The sequence below is a fragment of the Orbicella faveolata genome, unplaced genomic scaffold (assembly GCF_042242905.1).
Source record: "Orbicella faveolata isolate gen_17 unplaced genomic scaffold, um_ofav_v1 contig_2, whole genome shotgun sequence".
Taxonomy (NCBI): domain Eukaryota; kingdom Metazoa; phylum Cnidaria; class Anthozoa; order Scleractinia; family Merulinidae; genus Orbicella; species Orbicella faveolata.
In genome coordinates, this window is record NW_028301547.1 from 2,650,156 (window position 1) to 2,672,008 (window position 21,853).

Genomic DNA, 21,853 nt, shown 5'->3' on the forward strand with positions numbered 1-21,853 from the left:
CTGTAACTGTCGTCTTCATGCCTTTAATTTCATCTTTGATTTCTTGTCTAAAAGTATCCATGTTTATCCGAATTTCTTGCAGCCTGTTTTCTAGTCTTTCCCCAAGACCTTCTATTAAGCCAAATAGCTGGGAAGTCTGCGTCCCTTCCGAGCTGTTCATTCTCGCTTTCTTGGTCGTATCAGTCGACAGCGGGCATTATTTGTCAGGAGATAAAGACACCTCTTCCGAGAACAAACTTTCAGCTTTTTCACCCAAGATACCGTTTTCCTTCTCTTAGGTCGTGTTAAGTCCACTAAGGTTTTCAAACGCACATTTTTTTAGCTTGTTTATTCCTACTGGCCAAACGAACTCGCAATTTTCCTCGCTAGTACACGCAAGTCGCAAAAAACCATTTCAAGATACACTTATCCTGTATTTCATTGGCTAATAAAAGATTAATGGACGTCACTCAACTTTCGTTGACTTTGGCTGGGTAGCCAATACGGTGAAAACCTTGCGTCGACTTGCGTGCAAATTTGATCTCAACCAAAGTGAGTCTAAGACAATGCAATTTCACACAATAGTCTACAAGGCAGTCGCAAGTAGACCCAAGTTTTCAACTTGCGTCTACTTGCGAGTCCGTTTGGCCAGGGCTTTATTTAACAAATAAAGAAGCCTAAGCCGTGTATTACACTGTGATAACGCATGATGGGCATTTGAGAACGCGAGGGAAATATAGAAAACACGAGCCGCGGCCATACTCCAGCTAATAGGTTGACAGAGACACGCAGCCTGGGTTTATAGTGTCCTTCTTTGATCTTGGACAGCCATGTTGTAGTCAACTGATACCTCTCAGGTATCCGCTGACCAGTATCACGTGACCATATCGCGTGCTCAAGTTTAGAACTCAGGTCATGTGTTTTTGAAGTTGACCGTTGTCTGAGTGCTGGTTTTCGATCGGATCGCGGGCTCAGGCCTTGGTTGTTCGCAAGTAGTTAACGCTAACCCAGGATTTTAACCAAAATATAAATTTTTCTTGTATACAAATGTTTTTCACTGCTGTTGTTTCATGTAGTTTGAGATTATTCAGACTCAAAACAGAAGGCCAAACAATATACAGAAGACCTCACCGCAAAGTAACAACACTCAAATCAAGCTTCTGGCTTATCTTAAATATCTGGCTCTGAACAACCCGGCCTAGGAGCTCCGCTTTTAGGCTTGGCTAGACCTATATAATATGGGCTATGTAAGTATGAGCGGCCTCAGAGGGTATGGTTTTTCAACCGTTCTGGTCATAAATGTGGTATCGATTTTGGCCATTTTGGTCATAAATGGGGTATGGTTTTTGCCCACTCGTCTTGAATTGGGCAGATTGGGTGTGTTTTAAAGAAGTCGCTACTTTTTCATCATTTTCGATAACACCGTCAACAAAAGCCTATATGTTTACGGCAATTTAACATTGGTCTGAACTAGGGAACTAATTATAGCGAAGGTCCTGTGCGCCGGCCTCATGGTTGGTGCGCTTGTCTCCGGATCGAGCGGCCCAGGTTCGAGCCCTGGCTGGGGACATTGCGTTGTGTTATTGGGCAAAACACTTTACTCTCACAGTACCTCTTTCCACCCAGGTGTATAAATGGGTACCGGCGAACTCAATGCTGGGGGTAACTCTGCGATGGACTGGCATCCCATCCAGGGGGGAGTAGAAATACTCCTGGGGCCCGTTTCTCAAAGGTCCCGAAAACTGGCCGTAGCAAAATCTCACACCTTATGACTAAAGAGCTGTTTAATGTACATAGTCCTAATATGAGCGGAGGTTCTCTTCATACAAGAAGTTTCAGGCGTGTACACCTCTCTGTCTACAAATACCGATTAACTAAAACTGCCTTTGCGAGGCCGAAACGTTTCCAGAGTTTCAAAAAGCGGGCCCCAGGTCGCTTCATGCTAAGGAAACTGGGATAAGCTCCGGCCTGATAGGCCACTTGGCTCGTGTGTTGACTTTACCCTCCTGCGCGCCGAAGGCATGCGAACGGAGCCTCATACCTTAGAACATATGGTAACCTATCAATCTAAAAAATTTTGGTTGTCACATGACTGTCCGTACGTCCGTTCGCTCCGTTCATGTAAATCAATGTGAAATGTCACTCAGATAAAGTCAAGTGAAGTCATCTTTATTTAAGCAGGGTAGCCCTACCAGCCATAGTCTGGTATCAAAGGGGCCCTGCGTAAAATTAAGACTACATGATAAAAAATTCAGAATTTAAAAATTACCGCAAAGTATTGTACAAGAAGTTTAAAAATTAAATAAAAAGGAAATTACATATCTATGAAGAACAATTTTTCTAGATCGATACAATAAAAGAGAACAATCAAAGTATATCTAAGTATTATATTGGTAGAAAACTAATGGCTAAAATGAAAACTAAGAGAGTTCTTAAAAATGGAAAGCGACGTGGCTTCTTTTACTGATGTGGGTAAATCATTAAAAAGAACCATGCCTGAAAATCTAAAAGTGTTTTTCCCTAACGCTAACTTAGGGTTCAGTAGGCGAATGTTGTTCCTTTGTCTTGTCTTATAAGTGTGAATAGTGCGATTTGTAATAAAATAATCCGATAAATATGAAGGAGCTAAGTCACTTAGACATTTCCACCCTGCAACAACCTACTTCCCAAGGCTTTTCCCTCAGAATTTGGGGGGTGTTTACAGCGTACATCTTTGATATTGAGCATCCATGTTACATTCAGTTGATACCTGTCAAAACAAGGTATCTGCTGACCAGTATCACGTGACCATATTGCGGGCTCATGTTCAGAGCTCATCGAGGTCTTATGTTTTTTTGAAGTTGACCGCCACCCAGGTACAGGTTTTTGATTGGATTGCAGGCTCAAGCCAGGTTCAGGAGCTCTGCTTTTAGGCTTGGCTAAATCTATATATCTTAAGGCAGGTCTGAAACAGGGTAAGTCTTGTTCCAAGCAAATACTGTATACAGGCCTTTAGCCAGAAATTGAAAAGTGGGCATCTAAATATGCTTTGGGCCTGCTCAAATAAGCAATTTATAAGGCAACATATGAAAAATAAAACAATTTTCTTTACAAAGTGGCTGTCCACAGAACGCCTGGACACCCATCTGGCTAAAAGCCTGACTGTCTGCCATCCATCATCTCTCCTAGATACTAGGTGAGTACTGTATTAGAAGGTACAGTAGCCTACACCTCAATGGAATACTACTTTTTCATACAGTGCTGTTCCAGATGAAATCCACACCCTTGCAGACCCTGTCACCAATTTTTTTTACTCCAATCCCTCCAACCATCATAAGGGTTCACCATCTTATTGTGGTGGGATGGTTTGTCTCCATGACCCTTTAAGCTACTTTAGCCAAAGTCTCGTTCTTCTGATAGGGTCACCCATGTGGAGCAGGTTAATGGGTAAGGACCAGACAAAGTGTGACCACCTTGTCCTTCAGGTTGGGTGTTGGGCTGTGGGCTGATAGCCCACTACCTTAAAAATTAAGACTGTTACAGAAATGGAAGACATTCAAATCTCTATCAACATCGCTGAAGTAACAAGGGCTCATAGCAGCAGGATGAAGCATTTGGATTGAACCCCTCCCTCCAAACACCCCACTGAAAATCCCAGTTCACCTTCATACTTTCCTTTTCAAAATTTTAATCTTTGAATTCCTACCTCACCCAACTTTGCCTTCAGAGTTTCCATTGACCTCCCTTGAGGTGGATATGGTTATTTTCTGGCACCACAATTCACATTTTGGTAAATTATTCAGATCAGACATGTCTCAGCAAAATGTTTATCTGAGTGAAACTTAACTTAGAGATTTGAAGCTCCAAAATTATAACTACTTATAACAAGGATAACTGGTTTTAGTATATACACACTCAGTGATCTTGGTGTTTCATTATCTCTCCCTAAATAAACAATAGCTTCCATTTGGCACAAAAATATGCTTGGGTATTTGTCCGCAGAGATTCTGTTCCGAGAAGCAAACAGTTTTCCAAGAGCATATCTTGAGGAAAACTGTGAGCTTTGAGGAACACATAAACTCCAAGGACAAATATGCGAGCATGTTTTTGCTCCAAATAGAGGCTAATGTATTAATTATCATTCAAATATTTTTCACAACACACGCTGTTTTGAAAATTGGGGAATATCTCTTGGATATTCCCCAGTTTTAGTTGGGAAATATTCAGTCACGTGACGCATTTAGACCAATCATGCCTGAGTGAAAATATTTGATGGATTATAATGAGCATTATTCAATCCCTTCACAGAAACATTTCTTTATTGATTGCTATCGATTGGCAAAAATTGATAACAATGGATAATTCCTGTCTTCAGGAATACCAGTTGTTATCAATTTTAAAAAAATTGACAATAGCCACCTAGACTATTCAATGATGGCTCTGTTATTGTGTAAAACAATACCTGGAATAACACGAGATGTTCATCTTCAGCATGCTAGCTAGATTATATTTTCCTTTTGGCCTACTCCCGAGATCTATTCTTATGTTTGTTTTCTAATACAAATAATTGAAATTACTAGAACACTGACTCTGTTGTTTATTTCCCTTCATCATAATGCCGACGCTACAATAAGACTGGATCTCGAGGGTTTTATGCTGCTACTCTGGGCTTAGCTTCTTCCGGTGTCATAAACTAACAAAGAAAGTTGTAAAGCCCAAAATGTTTCTGCCAGTTGTTTCTGTTCTTGTTATCTTGTCAATGATTGTAAAAGATACACAGGCTATGATAAATTGACTCAGTAACACCATTATAGATAAATTTTGTCAAATATTTTATCAGGGTAGTTTTCCCTTTCTGTCTGCGAACATTTTCTTTTATTTATTACTAGGGGATCCTGGAATACTTGTTCCATGCATTCAGTACCTTAATTATGTGAATATTATTTAATCTGTCTTATTTGAATTCTTTCTATGAAAGGGGACACACCATTTAGTATCCTCTCAAAAGAGGATCATGACATTCATTTCATCCATGAAAAAAAGTTCTTCAAGTTGACGCACATGGCCACACTGTACCCAGCCAGAGAGTATTGAATCCTGAAAAGAGAGGAGAGCGATGAAAATCTGAAACCTAACTGTGTAAAAAGAGGGGAAAATGCTAACTAAAAATAAGCTATACTTTGGCTTCACCCTTTCAATGCCCACAACATTGCAAGAAGCAATGTTATTAACTTGGTATCCCTGTTTATATTAATGTATACAACACTGTGTAGAGCATTCAAGACTATAAAACTTCTTTCAACCATCTGAAGGAGACCCCAATCTCATTGTGAATACCTCTTAAAACCACTTTGCCAGCGTTGTAAAGTTCTGGGAAATTTAAATCATGGAAGTACAACAAGAAGATTCTTGCCACTTGAGGCACAGGCAGACCACTCTTTGTGTTCGTGGTTTATAACTGTTTACATGAAACGAACAGAATCTATGAGGGTTATGAATGACACTCTGAAAATTGCATATCTAAATCACATCTCAGTCTGAATATCCCAATAAAGTTAAACGAAACAATAATCGACTCCCTCTCTCGTCTTACCGGTCTCCAGCCAAAAGTAATTTTGTAAAAAGACACTTCAGATGGCCCAGGAAGGCAAAAATAATTTTATAGATATGCAATTTTCAGAGCTTTACTCATAACCCTCATAGATTCTGTTTATCTCATATAAACAAATACTATTAAGCATGAACACATAGAGGGGTCTGCCTGTGCTTGAGGATTCTCACGCAACAAAAAAATAAAAACGTTTGTTTACCCTCATCATCATCAGATTGTCTAATTCTTATGAACTCTGTTGAATGGCATGCATTACAAGTGTTTGTTTTTGTTTTGATTTTGTTGCTGAACAAAGCATCAGAAAAATGGAAAGATTTGGGGCATTTGGCGGCCTCAAATTTAATTTACTGGTAAAAACAGGTATAATATGTTTGCTTCAGATGCTATTTGGCTTAGAACTAATGTATTTTGAAATTCTGACCTCGCGTCTTGAGGCGACAAAAGTTCCTGCCTCTGTACATTGTTGGTGCCATACTGAGAATTGAAACAACTTTTCTATTTTCTATTTTCTTTCACAAGCATATATATGTACTTACTTTGCTTAGAATACAGTCATTAAAAAAAAACACGGCAAAGAAAGAACTTTCCATTAATATGAATTTCAAGACATCTTGCCAACATTAACCTAAAATAGGATGAATTTAAAAGCAATGCAACAGCTTTTTGTGAAGTTAACAATGCAAAGGAAAATAAAATCAAATCACTGTCCCTTGCTGCAGCAGGCAGGAGTACTTTGTCTTGTATCCAAGTACATCCTCCCTACTGTTTCTCCACCGATCCTGGACAGATTGTCTCAGGTAATTCTCTTAAAGAGCTGGAGGTACAGTCTAAACCTCCCACCGGGGTTCTTTGCACATCACATCATACCAGCTGTTGCTTTGCTACTGTTATCATATTGGCTGTTGTTTACCTTCTAGAATACACAACAGACAATTTACTACCACATGTTCTCCTAAAATAATCACCCTGTCTAAAAGATGCAAAGTCGAAACTGTCAATGAAGAACGATAGCTGTTTAAAAATCAAGTTGCATCAATCAGATTATCACAGTTTGAAACAGCTACTATAATACATTGCAAACTGGAGGTTTTCATATCATACAAAATTCAAGCCGAGACGCAGAATGCATACTGGTCAACAGAGAGTCTTTAATAGATGCAGATCTCCTAAGTTTTTTGTAACAAGTCGTAGTCAGCAAGCTCGAACCTGTTAAGGTGATGCCCTAGAAATAACACTTGATGTTAGAATTTTTTCAAAATTTTTGTGGTTGTTCCTAATAATGCAGGTATTTGAAATGTGTGATAAAAAACATCTGGTGTGGTGCTTGTTTAGGAGTCATAGCTCGTCAAAGGTGCGTTAAATATCTGTGCAATGGTACCCATTAAGTGCATTTTTCTTTTTCTGAATGCCGCTACATTTCGGGGTATCAGTGGCCAAACACATGGAGTTAATATTAAAAAGTCCCAATAGATACATTGCAGCATCTTAGGCCCAGTTCAGACATCGTGCTTCTGTCGTGCCGAACTAAATTGCAATTAGGTTTGACTATGGCACGGCAGAAAGACAACTCTGATTCAGACGTCGTGCCAGATTCAAACCAAATTCAGGTTATACTGATGCCTCGTAACAGTTCTCCTCCTAACTCCCCATGGTAACGCAATCTTGCCAAAATACATTAATGTAATTTATGAATTTTGTTTGGCGCGGCAGAAGCACGATGTTTGAATCGCTGCTGTGCCAGAGTCATGTAGCACGGCAGAGTTTGTTGAACTTAATTGCTTGCCGCACTTAATTCAAAAGTTTGATTCAGATTCCGTGCTTCTGCCGTGCTTTCGTCGAACTTAATTCCTGAATTTAGTTTGGCACGGCAAAAGCACGATGTCTGAACTGGGCCTAAAAGGAACAATTTGATAATAATGTGTTTCTTGGCAAAAATGTACATCTTGGATCAGAGTTAACAAAAAGTCTTTCTAGCGTATGTCTTCTAGGGGTGGTAAGGTTCAGTTACGAGTGAAAGGGTAAGTAAACATTTTTGGCAGTATTTTTTTACCTAACGTTAAAATTTTCTTACTCATTCAGAGGAAAGGCAATGAATTATTGTTGTTTAAGAGAAAACAAGAATTTATTTCGCTGTCGGGCTTAGCTTGATGGAAATCTCTTACTTTGTGTGTTCACGTGGACACACTAATGACACAAAAATCGTGCACAGTAGGGATGCGCAATGTAATACTGAGGAATCACCTCAATGACACAAGACATGAGCATGAGAGATAATTAGCCAAATCCTTTATAACAGGTACAGGGACACAGTGTAAGTACTAAAACATTTCAGTAAACTACATTCCACAGTGGACTTAGGAATATTAACGACAAGGCAAGATTTCCGTACAACATGCATACATTTATTATGCATAGAGTTCTTTGTTTAACTAAACAATAGCCGAAACAATATAATCCCTTTGAGACTTACCCGCTTTCAATAAGTATAAAATTTTCCATTTTTAAAGTCTCTTATTCTTTAAGACTTGGAAAACATTTTTGATTTTTGGTCTGAAATATGAAAAACAAGAACAAAATATCATTTTTTGGCACATTTACTGTACTTTTAAATTGAGTGCAGGCTTAAAACTGCTTAAAAATAGCAATTTAGGCTTGCGGTTAGCTATTATATAAAATGTTGGGCTAGATTGTAGGATACCGGGCCTACTAACTATTTGCGGGTGTCAAGAGGCGTAAAGCAAGGATGCCCTCTGAGTCCCTTATTATTCATCCTATGCGTAGAAATTCTGGCACAAAAAATACATCAAAATGCTAAAATTACAGCTATTGAACTACCTTATTCTTGTGAAGCTAAACTAAGTCAATTCGCTGATGACACTACATTAATATGTGAGGACATCTCGTCTTTGCATGAAAGTATGTCGGTATTGGGGAAGTTTGGCGATATCTCAGGTTTAAAGCTAAACAGCGAAAAGACAAAGGCTCTATGGATAGGCTCATTGAAAAACAGTAAAACTAAACCCCTTGAAATGAATGTTTCCATTGATCCAGTTAAAATCTTAGGAACACACATTTTACATGTCAGTGATAAAAGCAATAACCTAAATTTCTTCCTAGAAATCCAAAAGATGGAAACCAAATTAAACATTTGGTTGTCTCATGACCTCACTCTCATGGGAAGAACCCTACTTGCTAAAACGTTAGGAATCTCAAAATTGGTATATACAGCCTTGATGTTAAGTGTTCCACAAGAAGTTACAGTACAACCCTGCTCTAAGGACACCCGCTTAATAAGGAGACTTGCTTTTAATGGACAGTTTTTTCTGTCCTGAACACTAAAAAGGTCATATATTTTCTCTTAAATTAGCCCGCTTAATGCGGACACCCAGATAATGCGGACACTTCTGTGTGTCCCTTTGGTGTCCGTATTACTGGGGTTCCACTGTATTTAAAGAGTCCAAACGAAACTTTTTAATTTTTTATGGCAAAACAAAAAAGATAAAATTAAAAGAGATGTTCTTTTTCAAGAAATGAGAAAAGGTGGTCTTAATTGTCCAAATTTTGACATAACAGTTAAAGCACTCCGTTTAAGCTGGATCAGTAGACTGTTAGAAAAAAAACTCTCCAGTGATGCTTGGAAAGCTACATGTATTCCAAATGCTTTTTTCGAAAAGTATGGAGCTCTCAACTTCTTACTCAAGTGCAGTTACAATACAAAGAAGTTAGACAAAAGTGTATCGTTATCCTACTTAGAAAAGCTAGATTACTTTAAGGAATTACTCCAGGTCAACCAAGATGGCTACAAAAGTGACCTTATTCTTTGGAATAACCAAGACATAACCATTGAAGGCAAATTGCTTTTTTGGAAGAGGTGGCCCAAAAATGGAATTTATTACATTCAAGATATTTTAAACGAAAATGGTAAATTTCTTACTTTTAAAGAATTTAATCAAAGGTACAATATGTCAGCAGGGTTGAAGGGTGGTAAGGGGCCCTGGTGGAGTGCACTGGGGCCACCAGGTGTACTTCGCAAATGCCAGGAAATGCCCACCATGTCAAAGGCTCTGCCACCAAGTCGGCTGTCGCATGTCCTCGTCATAACCCCAGTAATGCAGTTGTACTGCAGCAGAGCGACAACGGCAAAAGGCGGGTATCCGGCGCCTTTCAAATAACAGGATATTGTGGCTAAGGGAAGGACACCCTGACAGAAAACCCAGGCCCTCCAGGTTGGGGTTTGGGCATGGGGCCAATCCCCCCATCCCGTAAAAAATTATCGATTACGGAAACCGGAAATTCTAACAAGCAATGTTACATGGGGAACAGCACAACTGCTTGCCTAACTCCTAATGATAATCTTCTGGCCCTATACCCAGTTAGGGTTATGGTCAAAATCTAATCTACAATATTTCAAATCCTTGCATCCATTCCACCAAACCTCAAATCCAAGGTGGCTTCTACGCTTCTATGCTACGATTCTGTTCCCGATAATTCTGACAATTTTTACTTTTCGACTGAAAAATTGGTTCTTCTTAATTTCTAAAATGAAATGTAAAGACTACTACCTTCAGTTCCAAGAAAAATCAGAGGTTACACCTTGACCCGTCAAGTCTTGGGTCAAACATTACTCTGGCGAAGAAGATTAATGAAAAAACTTATTCAAAAATATACCTCACCTCTCGGGCGACAACAAATTTAGACAATTCTCCTTTAAATTATTACACTGTATTTTAGTGACCAAAAAGGAGCTTAAGAGGTTCAAAATATCCGATAATGAAGATTGTTTTTTCTGTAAATACCCTGATTCCTTGGAACATGCATTTCTGGAGTGTCCTGCTGGCCTAAACGTCTTTCAAAAAAGTTCCTGCATGGTTCAACAATGAGCATACAGCTACTATTTAAGGACTATGATCTTCCCCCAAATACAAGCCCAAACCTAACCCAGAAGTTTAGGATTTTAGTTGTGCAAACTCAAAAATATTATTATTCTTGCAAAATGTTGGAAAAAACTTTCAATTTTCTTGAATTGAAGTCAGTGCTATCTTTGTAATGAAAGGCTGAAAAATGTGAAATTTGAATTAATTTGATTCAATTTAACATATATAATCAGTCTCAGTGGCAAAATCAGTTATTAGTGTTTTACTACTATGGTTTTAATACGAATGTAGGAAGCATCAGTAATAGTATTATATTGTAAGTAGTGTAAGCGTTAGTATTGTAAGATAAAGAGGTAATTGTTTTGTTTTGTAGAGTAAGTTGTGCAAATTGTAGTATTGTAATTAGCATCTGTAATTGCATTGTATTGTTAAGAAGTGTAAGTAGTGTAAGTAGTTGTATTACTGTTGTAAATTGGGTAAGTAGATGTACCAGTGTTGTAAGTAGTGTGAATCACAATTTTAAAAAGTAGAAAAAAAAGCAGAATACCGGGTTACTCATTTGCATCTCATTAAATTTAAATGGTTCCTTTTGTTTCTACAAGTTTCGTTCTTAGAAGTGTTAAGGGTGTTAATAAGCTAAGTGGCCCAGTATTGTAAAATCAAGATGTTGTTAGGGTCAGCGAGTATTATGATTCTGTAAATTAAGGTGGCCAAACACAGTTTTCGCCCGCGCTCTTGCTGATGCAATTCAGCGCACGCACAAGGATCACAAAAACCAAACATGGCATCAGTACAGCAATCATTTTATTTGATCAAAGCCCGCACTATCTGTACTATTTTTCTTCATAATTAAACGCAGTGTATTGATGGCGTTAGTCTTTTATTACAAAGGTATGTTAGAAAAGCAAACCATGCCAAGAACCCTGCAATTCTCAGATTTTTCTTTTTTACCAGTTAAATGCAGTGCATGCTTGGTAAGTTGAAAAAGTGCGATTGAATGCGGAATAGTTTTCTCGGAAATACACCTATCTCTTAAGAACCACTCATTAGAATTTCACGAAATTTCGCACAAAAATATTTTAGGAAATAAGTAACTGGAGTATTGAAAAAAATTTGAACTTTAACAGAGGAAATTCTAGATATTCCAGTCAGCCTTCAACAAGGGATAATTTAAGATCTGTCTGTTGAATTATTATTAAAATAGTGTTAGCTTGTGAGCATTGTTACAAGCTTGTTGCATGCAAATTATAAAGAAAATCTACTGCCTTGATTTTCTGCAAATAAACAAAACCGATTTTACAGGCCTGTTTATATTTATTCATGTTGCCATGGCAACGGCATATACGTCAGCTTAACTGTCCAAAAACCGAAGCTTGCGTTGTTAACATGCTTGCTACTATTTTTGGCGACCAAAGGATCAAGGGTTTTAGAGATAAAGGTAAATGAAACACAGGTATCAAAAACTGTGTTCGGCCACCTTAAAGAAAATACCACTTCCTTACCTTTGGTGTTGTGTGGTCTCGTATTTTTCTCTTGATTTACTTGCCGAAAGCAATGACCAACAATTCCAATCACGAGTAAGTTAGATGAATTTTGCTGTAAACGCATATTTTCGATTCAGGACCCGGTTCAGGAGCAGGCAGTTTTCGTTCGTTCGCCCAAAACATGATGTCCGAAGGTCTATCATGCCTCAGAACACCCAGAAATTTTCTCCGACTGTCAGCAGCCGACATATTTCACACAACTTCGTCTGCCATGTTACAGCTGAAAAAAAAAAAGAAGACAAGAGTTTAAGCCAAGCATGCGCATTGACTGCCACGTTGCCATGTGCTAGGAGGCTGGTCAGGAGGTTGTCTTTTCGTCAACCTGTTGGAAATAGAATTGATCTTTTAACTATTTCGTTGGAAGAACAGCCTTCTCTGTTTGTACGTGAAGGCTCATTCGACCCAAGTTCTATCGGTCCATTGACAAGTGAGCTTCGTTTCTTATCACACTGTCTGAAGGTTATGCCGAATACTTTGATCCACCGTTGGGGCTTTTGGGGCTGCGTGAACGCGTGCAAACGAGTTGGGGCCACACATTCTGTAGATGCTGTATTGTACCTTCTATAAGGTAAGTTTTAGAAGAAGAAAGTAACCGGAATTAATTTGATTGTTTCTCAGAAATTCCAACGGCAACGCATATTTATTCACATAAAAGTCTTGTGAGCGTTGGTTTACTAGATCACTAAGATCAGTGTAATTTGATAACTCACAAGTAGATGTTGCTAAGTGAAAGCTTTAAAGAAAGATATTTTTTAAACCTCTCACATTTAACGATAGAAATTTGTATGTTGTTGGATCGAGCATAATTGATAAATATAACCGCCGTAACTACGGTAGATAAACGAGTTTTGTAAAAGGAAAAGGGACAACAAAAAATAATATAAATACAATATATCCCAGAAGCTAGATCAAGTCCGGTCCCTGACGGAAGAGGCTAACGAAAACGAATAATTTCAAGCCTCCCTTAACACTGTAATTAAAGACAAATAGCATAGTATTACCGGGTTCTAACGTTTATACTTCCCTTCACGAGTGAAAAGCGTGCTTGACTGAGCTTGAACAACGGCTGAAAGAAAATGATTAATCAGAACAATGCACGACAGCTATGTCCGCGTTCCTTTTCGTTGGAGGAACAAACTTCTCTGTTTTCATTCTACCCAAGCTCTATTGGTTTGGTAGCAGGTGAGCGTCGTTTATTATCGTTATCGACAATAAACGAAGCTCACTTGTTTTTAAACTAATGGAAGAACCAAGGTCTGAGGGTTATGACGAATACTTTGATCCGCCGTTGGAAAGAAAGTATGAATGTCCTATTTGTCTTCTGGGGCTGCGAGAACCCGTGCAAACGAGTTGTGGTCACAGATTCTTTAGAGGCTGCATTGTAAGTTCTGTAAGGTAAGGTTTATAAGTAGAAAGATTAACCGGAATTTGAGTATCTTCTTTTAATCTTGAATCATTATTTATACACGGTGAAAATTTATCAGGTACAATAAATTCCAATAAAGTGTCTAAGATCCTAAACCTAAAATTCTAATCCTAATATTATATTAACTTGCAACAATATTCTACTTATAAACCTGATTTCCATGAATGCCAGAGAAAGCGTTTAAATTGATTTAATGAACCAAACTCTCTAATGTCACAGGGTCAGCTGTTCCAAAGGGTTGCGCCGCAGTAACTAAAACTATTTTTATTTAGTTAGTTCTCGGAAAGGGGACAACAAGTTTGTTAACCGAGTCCCTCATAGCATAATTTGATTCATTTCGCATTACAAATTTAGAAGTGAGATATTCGGGAACTAGAGATTGAGATTGAGATTGAGATTGCAAGTCTTTTCAGCTGAGTTTGTGAAACAAGGAATCGACGTCAGCGTCATAGCCCGATGAAGATTATTTGGAGTATGGCCGCCGTGTTGCGCGCCACCGTCGCCGCCGTCGTGCGCACGCGCCCACGAGCAATACCGCTAGCCATGATAACCATGAGAAAATCAACTCATGGGTTTCCTTTTCTCTCCTATATGAGTATGGGGTTCCGCTTGGCGGCCCTTCGGGCCGCTGGAGCTCGGCTTTTAGGTTGACAGAAACATGCAGCCTTGGTTTACCGTGTACTTCTTTAATACTGGTCATCCATGTTATAATAAACTGACACCTGTCAAATCAAGGTATCCGCTGACCAGTATCACGTGACCATATCGCGGGCTCAAGTTTACAGCTTATCGAGATCACGTGTTTTTTTGAAGTTGACCGCTGAACAAGTGCTAATTTTCGATTGGATCGCGGGCTCATATCAGGTTAACTTGTTGAAAACAGGGCAGAATTGTTCGGAAGCCGGTTAACGCTAACCTAGGATTAAAAGTTAACCGAATTATAACTTTTTTTTATACAAATGTTTTTTGCATCTTTGTTTAGTGTATATGGTGATTATAAAAACTCAAAACAGAAGGCCAAACAATATACACAAAACCTCACCGCAAAGTTTCAAAACTCAAATCAAAATTCTACCTTTTCCTGGGTTGTTAGCTTAATCGGGCTCTGAACAATCCGACCCAGGAGCTACGCTTTTAGGCTGGCCTAAATCTAGATTACTCGTGCAGCGTGGTTTTGTAGTTTTTGTAGCTTGTTAGATAATGTTTTGCCACAATTACCCCAGACTAGGCTGCAGTAATCAAAGTGAGGTTGAACTAGTGAATTGTATATGCAGAGTAGGGTAGATCGAGGCACAAATGGCTTAACTCGCTTTATGGCTCCAATTGCAGAGGCAAACGTTTTACACAGTTTATCAATGTGGGAATGCCACGTTAGATTTTCATTGATACATTCTTCAAGTGATTTCAGAGGAAACAGAGGAAACTTTGCCTGGAGCCGATCAACATAAAATCCGTTTTTGTAGCGTTCAAGTGGTCAGCTTGAGAGCTTAAGTCTCGATGAGTTCTTCTTCAGTAACTGTATTCAAAATATTACCATGCCATGAGGTTTTTTTGGTAACCTAATTTTTTCCATTATTGCTCGAATGTTCTGCGGAAATCATCTTAATCAGCACAATGCACGAGATGTCTCGTTCCCTTTTGTCGGACGAACAAACTTCTCTGTTTTCACTCTACCCAAGCTCTATTGGTTTGGTAGCAAGTGAGCGTCGTTTGTTATCGACGATAAACGAAGCTCTGCTCACCTGTTACTAAACTAATAGATTAAACAAGGACTGAGGGTTATGATGAATATTTTGATCCATCGTTGGAAAGTAAATATAAATATCCTATTTGTCTTTTAGGGCTGCGAGAATTCGTGCAAACGAGTTGGGGCAGGAGCTATAATCGGGGACGGAGACCGTAAGCGCGCGCTACTTCTAGTATTTGAGCTGTCCCTACGATATGGGACAATTTTTCTATTTTTAGAACAAATTACGCCATCATGTGCGGCACACGCGCGTACATGCTGCGAGGATTTTTGCGGATGTAGCGCGGGGAAAAGGCGTCCGAAATTCCCGAAATGCTTGATGCTTTTGGCCCTCAAACAGGAGCCATTATGGCTCCTGGTTGGGGCCACAGATTCTGTAGAGGCTGCATTGTACGTTCTATAAGGTAAGTCTTAAAAGTAGAAAGATTAACGGGAATTTGAGCATTTTCTCAGAAGTTCCAACCACCCACGCATATTTATTCACATAAAAGTCTTGTGAGCGTTGGTCTACCTGATCAGTTTAATTTGATAACTCACTAGTAGATGTTGTCAAGTGCAAGCTGTAAAGAAAGATGTTGAAAAATTGTGAATACAACTAGCTTTATTCGTACGTGTACTTCCTTTTATCCATGTTGTAACTTCCGGCCACAGATTCTGTAGAGGCTGCATTGTATGTTTTTATAACGTACGTTTTAGAAGTAGAAAGATTAACCGGGATATGAGTCTTTCGATTCCAACCGCCCACGCATGTTTTTCACATCAGTGACATAGGGAAACTATGCTTCTGTGTTTGAAACATAGTGCATACGTACATTGTTATTAAGTACACACGTCCCAGACCGTTGTTACCATGTCATGTCAGCTCGTTATTTCATGACAGCTTGAACATAGCTTGTGGACAAGGAAATGCCCCTTTGGTAGCAAGGGACTCTGTGGTAAAGTTGATTAATAAAGGTTCAATCACAAATGAGGAACTATGGATCTAGAGATTGCAGCAATCTACACAGTCCCCATCTATATTGCTTTGTTTGGTAAGGCTGCGTCGTCCTCCGTCTCCTCTGCTGTTGGTTAAAAGCGGAGATGAGCCATTAGTCACACAGATATGTCTTTGCAGTACTTTCAAAATGGTTGCAACAAATACAAGCAAGTGTGAATGGATGTTCAAAGAAGGACTTTCTTTTTTCATGTTTCTGGCCACAGATTCTGTAGAGGCTGCATTGTACAATCTATGAGGTAAGTTTTTGAAGTAGAAAGATTAACCAGAATTTGATTTTACAGATAGGTCACTCAGTTATTCTAAGCGCCCACGCATATTTATTGACATAAAAGTCTTGTGAGCGTTAGTCTACTGGACCAGTTTGATTTGATAACTCACCAGTAGATGTTGCCAAGTGCAAACTTTAAAGAAAGATGTTGAAAAATTGTGAATACGACTAGCTTTGTTCGTACGTGTACTTCCTGTGTTTATCCATGTTGTAAGTTGCGGCCACAGATTCTGTAGAGGCTGCATTATTCTTTCTTATAAGGTAAGTTTTTGAACTAGAAAGATTAACCGGAATTTGAGTCCTTCAATTCCAAACGCCCACGCATATTTTTCACATCAGTAACATAGGGAAAGCATGTGTTGAAACATAGTGCATGCGTACGTTGTTATTAAGGTGTAAGTGTACAGCTCGTTATTTCGTGACAGCTTGAATATGGCTTGTGGACAAGGAAATACCCCTTTGCTAGCAAGGAACTTTGTGGTAAAATTGTGTAATAAAGGTTCAATCACAAATGAGAAACCATGGATCTAGAGATTGCAGCAATCTATACTGTCCATATCTATATTGTTTTGTTTGGTAAGGCTGAGTCATCATCTGTCTCCTGCTGTTGGTTTAAAGCAGAGATGAGTCATCAGTCGCACAAATATGTCTTTACAGTATTTTCAAAATGGTTGCAACAAATACATGCAAGTGTGGATGGATGTTCACAGCATTAATTTTTCCTTTTTTTATTAAGCATTCTAGCGAGACGGAATATATGCAAAATTTAGCCCGAGGGGTTACTGACACGCGGAAAATGACGACGAACTTCTTAGAAACTAACAATGTACTACGGTCTATTTCGAAGATACATGTAGTGATGAGTGTCTTTTGTTATCGTGGCAATTGACTGTGATTATTGAAAACAATTTGACCACTCGATGAAACAATACCAACTGCCAAAGTTATGATCAGCCAAACCTCAAATGATGGATGACAAATCGTGTGATTTTAATACCAAAGAAGGTAATGTTTTGGTGACATTTTCATGCTTAGATGCATCTAAAGGTATCTTCAGCTGTATAGTGCTCTTGATATACCGGCATGTTTTTGACATTTTAAGTTCACAGAGCCTGGGAACTAGGTTGGTTCACAGACCTTATTGTTAAGAAACCTAGAGAATGATACGAATAAGAAACCACGGATCTAGAAATTGCAATCTACACTGTCCCATCTGAGCGTCATTACATGATTGTGTGGATGATGGAGGGTGTTTGTGTTTTAATGTTCACAAAGTGGTGTGGCTGGCAAGGAGTATGGTCGTCTTTCTATATTGTAAGTGTGACCCACGGAATTCAAATTGGGATGATTTGAGTGTAGTATATTGCACTTTGACGAGTACATATCATGAAGTGGCATTTTTGTTATCATCTGTCTCCTCTGCTATTGGTTAAAAGCAGAGACAAGCCATTAGTCACACAAATATGTCATTTACAGTATTTTCAAAATGGTTGCAACAAATACAAGCAAGTGTGAATGGATGTTCAAAGAAGGACTTTCTTTTTCCATGTCTCCTGGCCACAGATTCTGTAGAGGCTGCTTTGTACGTTCTATGAGGTAAGTTTTGGAAGTAGAAAGATTAACCAGAATTTGATTTTACACTTAGATCACTCACGAATGCCAACCGCCCACGCGTATTTATTCACATAATTTTTCCATTTATTGTGGAGGAATCGCGATACTGAATTTCATAACTCTCTTGGTAAATTTTGGCGAGTGCAAAAAATTAAAGAGAAAAGTTGAAAAGCTGAGAATTGTACGAATTTCGTTGTACTACTAATACACTTTCGGGCAAAGCAAACCGGCTGCAATTGCCAGAGGGCGCGCCGTAAGCATCGCGCCTGCGCCTACACCAACTGTCTTGTTCTGATGATACAACAGGCGATTTGCATGATGGCGTCATTTGACTACAACTCCCAGAACTCTTCACTATTTCTGTTTCTTGTGCTAATTAGGGCAATTGTTATTTAAGCCCCACTGGGAATTCAAAATTTAAGTAATAAAGGGAAAACGAAAGGAATTCTAGTAGTTGTAGTCAAATGACGACAACCGGCAAATCGGTTATTACTGTATCATCATTCCATGCAGCTGCGTCTCTTAGAGGAAATTGCTCCGTGCTGCTTTGCATTGTGGGATAGGGGACTGTCCCATTGCGGGAAGTTTCGGAATCTCAAAAGCGTGCTTGAGCTTGAACAACGGCTAGAAGAAAATGATTAATCAGAACGATGCATGAGAACTATGTCTCGTTTCTTTTCGTTGGAGGAACAGCCTTCTCTGTTTTCATTCGACCCAGGCTTTATTGGTTTAGTAAGAAGTGAGCTTCGTTTATTATCGACAATAAAAGAAGCTCACTTGTTGCTAAACTAATAGAAGAACCAAGGTCTGAGGGTTATGACGAATAGTTTGATCTGCCGTTGGGAAGTAAATACGAGTGCCCGATTTGTCTTCTGGGGCTGTGAGAGCCAGTGCAAACAAGTTGTGGCCACAGATCCTGTGGAGGCTGCATTGTACGTTCTGTAAGGTAACTGTTAGTGTGAATGTAGTGCATGTATGTTGTTATGTAGTGTATGTAGATCTATACAGAGCTTCACTGAATTAACTTTCTTGCTGCCATTTACTTGGCCATGGCCATCGCCAACCAGAAAGCTTTTGCTACTTTAGCCACCGCTCACATATAAATTTTATCTTCTTATGGCTTTAGATTTATTAACTTTTTTTTCTATTGTCATTACTTTACCTATAAAATGTAGCTAAATGTCCTATATAGTGTAAATAAAAGAATTGAATTGCCTTGAATTTAGTTGTTGACAATAGTTTAAATAACTTTAAGTAAATAACGTTTTTTTCTGAATCCTTTGATCCGCCGTTGGAAAGCAAGTATGAATGTTTTATCAATGTCTTTTGGGATTGCGTACATTAATTTTAGATGGCGAGGCCTTCTTTTAACATTGCTGCATTGTCCTTCCTGCACTTTTTCAGGAAGTTGGTTCCAAATGTCCCGCGTAAAAGATAACTAGCGTTAAACGTTAGGATGTATGTAATTTGGAAACGATATTATAATAATTGTTACTTGAGATCCAACAGTTCTAGTTTTTCAGTCAAATTTTGTGGTGCTAGATGAGTTATTGGAAACTTAACTGATATGAATGTTTCTTATTTTCTTAAATATTAGACCTCCCTCATAAATTTTCTCTTGAAAACTCGTACCTTTTTGGAGGTGAATATTCAAACTTACTGTTTGCTCAAACCCCTGTTGAGTCAATTAAGTGTGTGTTCTGAAAGATGTGATGTAATATAATTTCAAGAGAGTATTTGTGATAACTTTGTTTCTGCAACAGCAAATTTTCTTAGGGCCACTTCAGATTTATTCATAAAACAAACGCAAACTAATTGTATGCTGTTTGCTGCATAAACTTATCCATGTGTTAAAAAGCATTCTAGCGAGACGGAATATATGCAATATTCAGCCTGAGGGGTTACTGACACCCGGAAAACGACGACGAATTCTCGGAAAACGACGGACGAATTTCTTAGAACCTAGCAATGTACTACGGTCCATTTCGAAAATACATGTAGTTTTTGGCGTCATCAATTCTGTTTGATTTTGACCAAAATTGCTACAAAGTTGCCCAAAAGCTGTCAGGCTGAAATCAAACGTCTGAATTTTATGGTACAGTCAGCGTAACCAAACCAGACGAAGTTTGCGCAAAGGTTTATTTACTGGTTCGCGGGACTTATTCTTCGAGATCCCGCACTGTGGAGCGCCGGATCATGACGGAAACGCAGCATAGTTAAAACGTAGCGTAGTTTAAAAGCACATCAAGATCTAAACACATTGTTAATACAATGGGCTGCATGTTAAAGTGAAATGAATGAGAAATGATGGCAGACATAAGCAAAGTTAGTTTATAAAAAGAGTGAAAAATAACGGAGAAAGTTTAAAATCTTACGGTGCAACGCGGGTTTATGTCAAATTTGCGGGTTGTTGAGAGACTGAATCAAAACATTTCAAGTGAATATTAAATTCACACTTCGAGCTTTTTCAATTTAATTTCAAACTCTCCCATTTGCTGCAGTTCGGAAAACCACCTATCATGTTCTGCAGGCCGCAATAAGATATATATGTTTCTCGCTTCGGCCTTTCTCAGCGCTGCTCCTTTCTCCCATAACTTTAGCCGACAAGCTGTTGATGAGATTATTGTAAGTCATCTATTCAGCCTCCTTGATGAAGTAGAAGCGTTTCCGAACAATTTCCTCAAATTGATACCGAAGATTGCCGAAGACTTTCGAGGAAGATCCAAAGATGTTTCGATCATACACCAACAAATTTAAGTACAGTTGAAGGGTCAAACATGATAGAGCGAAGTAATAGATATCTTCACTGGTGAGGATATGGAAAAGTCCCGGATGTGGTTTCGTATGAATTTTACGGGTGGTGTATTTTCCAGTTAAACACTGTTTAATTTGCATTATGGGATAGATGACTGTCCTCCTAACATTTTGTTGCTTAGCTTGTTGAAGAACTTTCGGCAGAATCTAAAGGCGTGGGCTTAACTAATGTGATGAGTCAGCTCAATGCATCCTAACTGATGTCTCGCTCAGTTTTCGTTGAGGAACAGGCTCCTCTGTTTTCACGTGAAGGCTCATTCGACCCAAGCTTTATTGGTTTAGTAACAAGCGAGCTTCGTATATTATCGACAATAAACGAAGCTCACTTGTTATTAAACTAATAGAAGAACCAAGGTCTGACGGTTATGACGAATACTTTTATCCGCCGTTGGGAAGTAAATATGAATGTCCTATTTGCCCTCTGGGGTTGCGAGAACCCATGCAAACGAGTTATGGCACAGATTCTGTAAAGGCTGCATTGTATGTTCTATGGGGTAAGTTTTAGAGGTAGAACAAGATTAACCAGAATTTGATTTTACACTCAGAAAATGCCAACTGCCAAGGCGTATTTATTCACATAATTTTTCCATTCATTGTGGTGGAATCGTGATACTGGATTTGATAATTCTCGTGGTAATGCATCAGTCAATTCTAGCACAGCCCATCCCCTCCCCTTCCCCCGGCTAAACCTAGGCATTAGCATTAGCATATAGTTTAGGTTATTACTATGAGTCAAGTCTTGATTAAGAACAAATTATGGAAGACGCTAGAAGACACCATAGTTGAAACCCCAGTTGAAAATTCTATATTTTGTTAAGTGTAACCATCCCTCTGTAATTTCCTAACTTAAGTAATAATACTGTTTGAAGGAAAATATTCCAAATATTTGGCTGCTCACACCCTGTCTAGTCAAAACATTGAACAAATTTTTTACGTATCATATAAAATATGTTGCTGCTAGTTATCTGCAATGCAAATTTGTTGATTAGAAACACAGGTT

General features: G+C 38.8%; 1 protein-coding gene and 1 long non-coding RNA gene across 2 annotated transcripts in view; one reads left to right on the top strand and one right to left on the bottom strand.

The window, feature by feature from the left end:
* Nucleotides 1–2,127: 2,127 nt before the first annotated feature.
* On the bottom strand, nucleotides 2,128–12,266 carry LOC149111612 (uncharacterized). Its single transcript, XR_016207225.1, has 3 exons — nucleotides 11,946–12,266; nucleotides 8,040–8,119; nucleotides 2,128–5,055 (listed from the first exon to the last, which is right to left on the bottom strand). It is a non-coding gene; the product is annotated as an uncharacterized LOC149111612 (long non-coding RNA).
* A 3,191-nt stretch (nucleotides 12,267–15,457) lies between these two features.
* Nucleotides 15,458–21,853, top strand: part of LOC110058477 (TNF receptor-associated factor 6-like) — a 51,884-nt gene continuing 45,488 nt past the window's right edge. Inside the window, exon 1 of the mRNA XM_089288763.1 lies at nucleotides 15,458–15,564. Coding sequence (XP_089144889.1) covers nucleotides 15,473–15,564 — 92 coding nt within the window. The 5' untranslated portion in view covers nucleotides 15,458–15,472. The remainder of the gene's footprint in view (nucleotides 15,565–21,853) is intronic.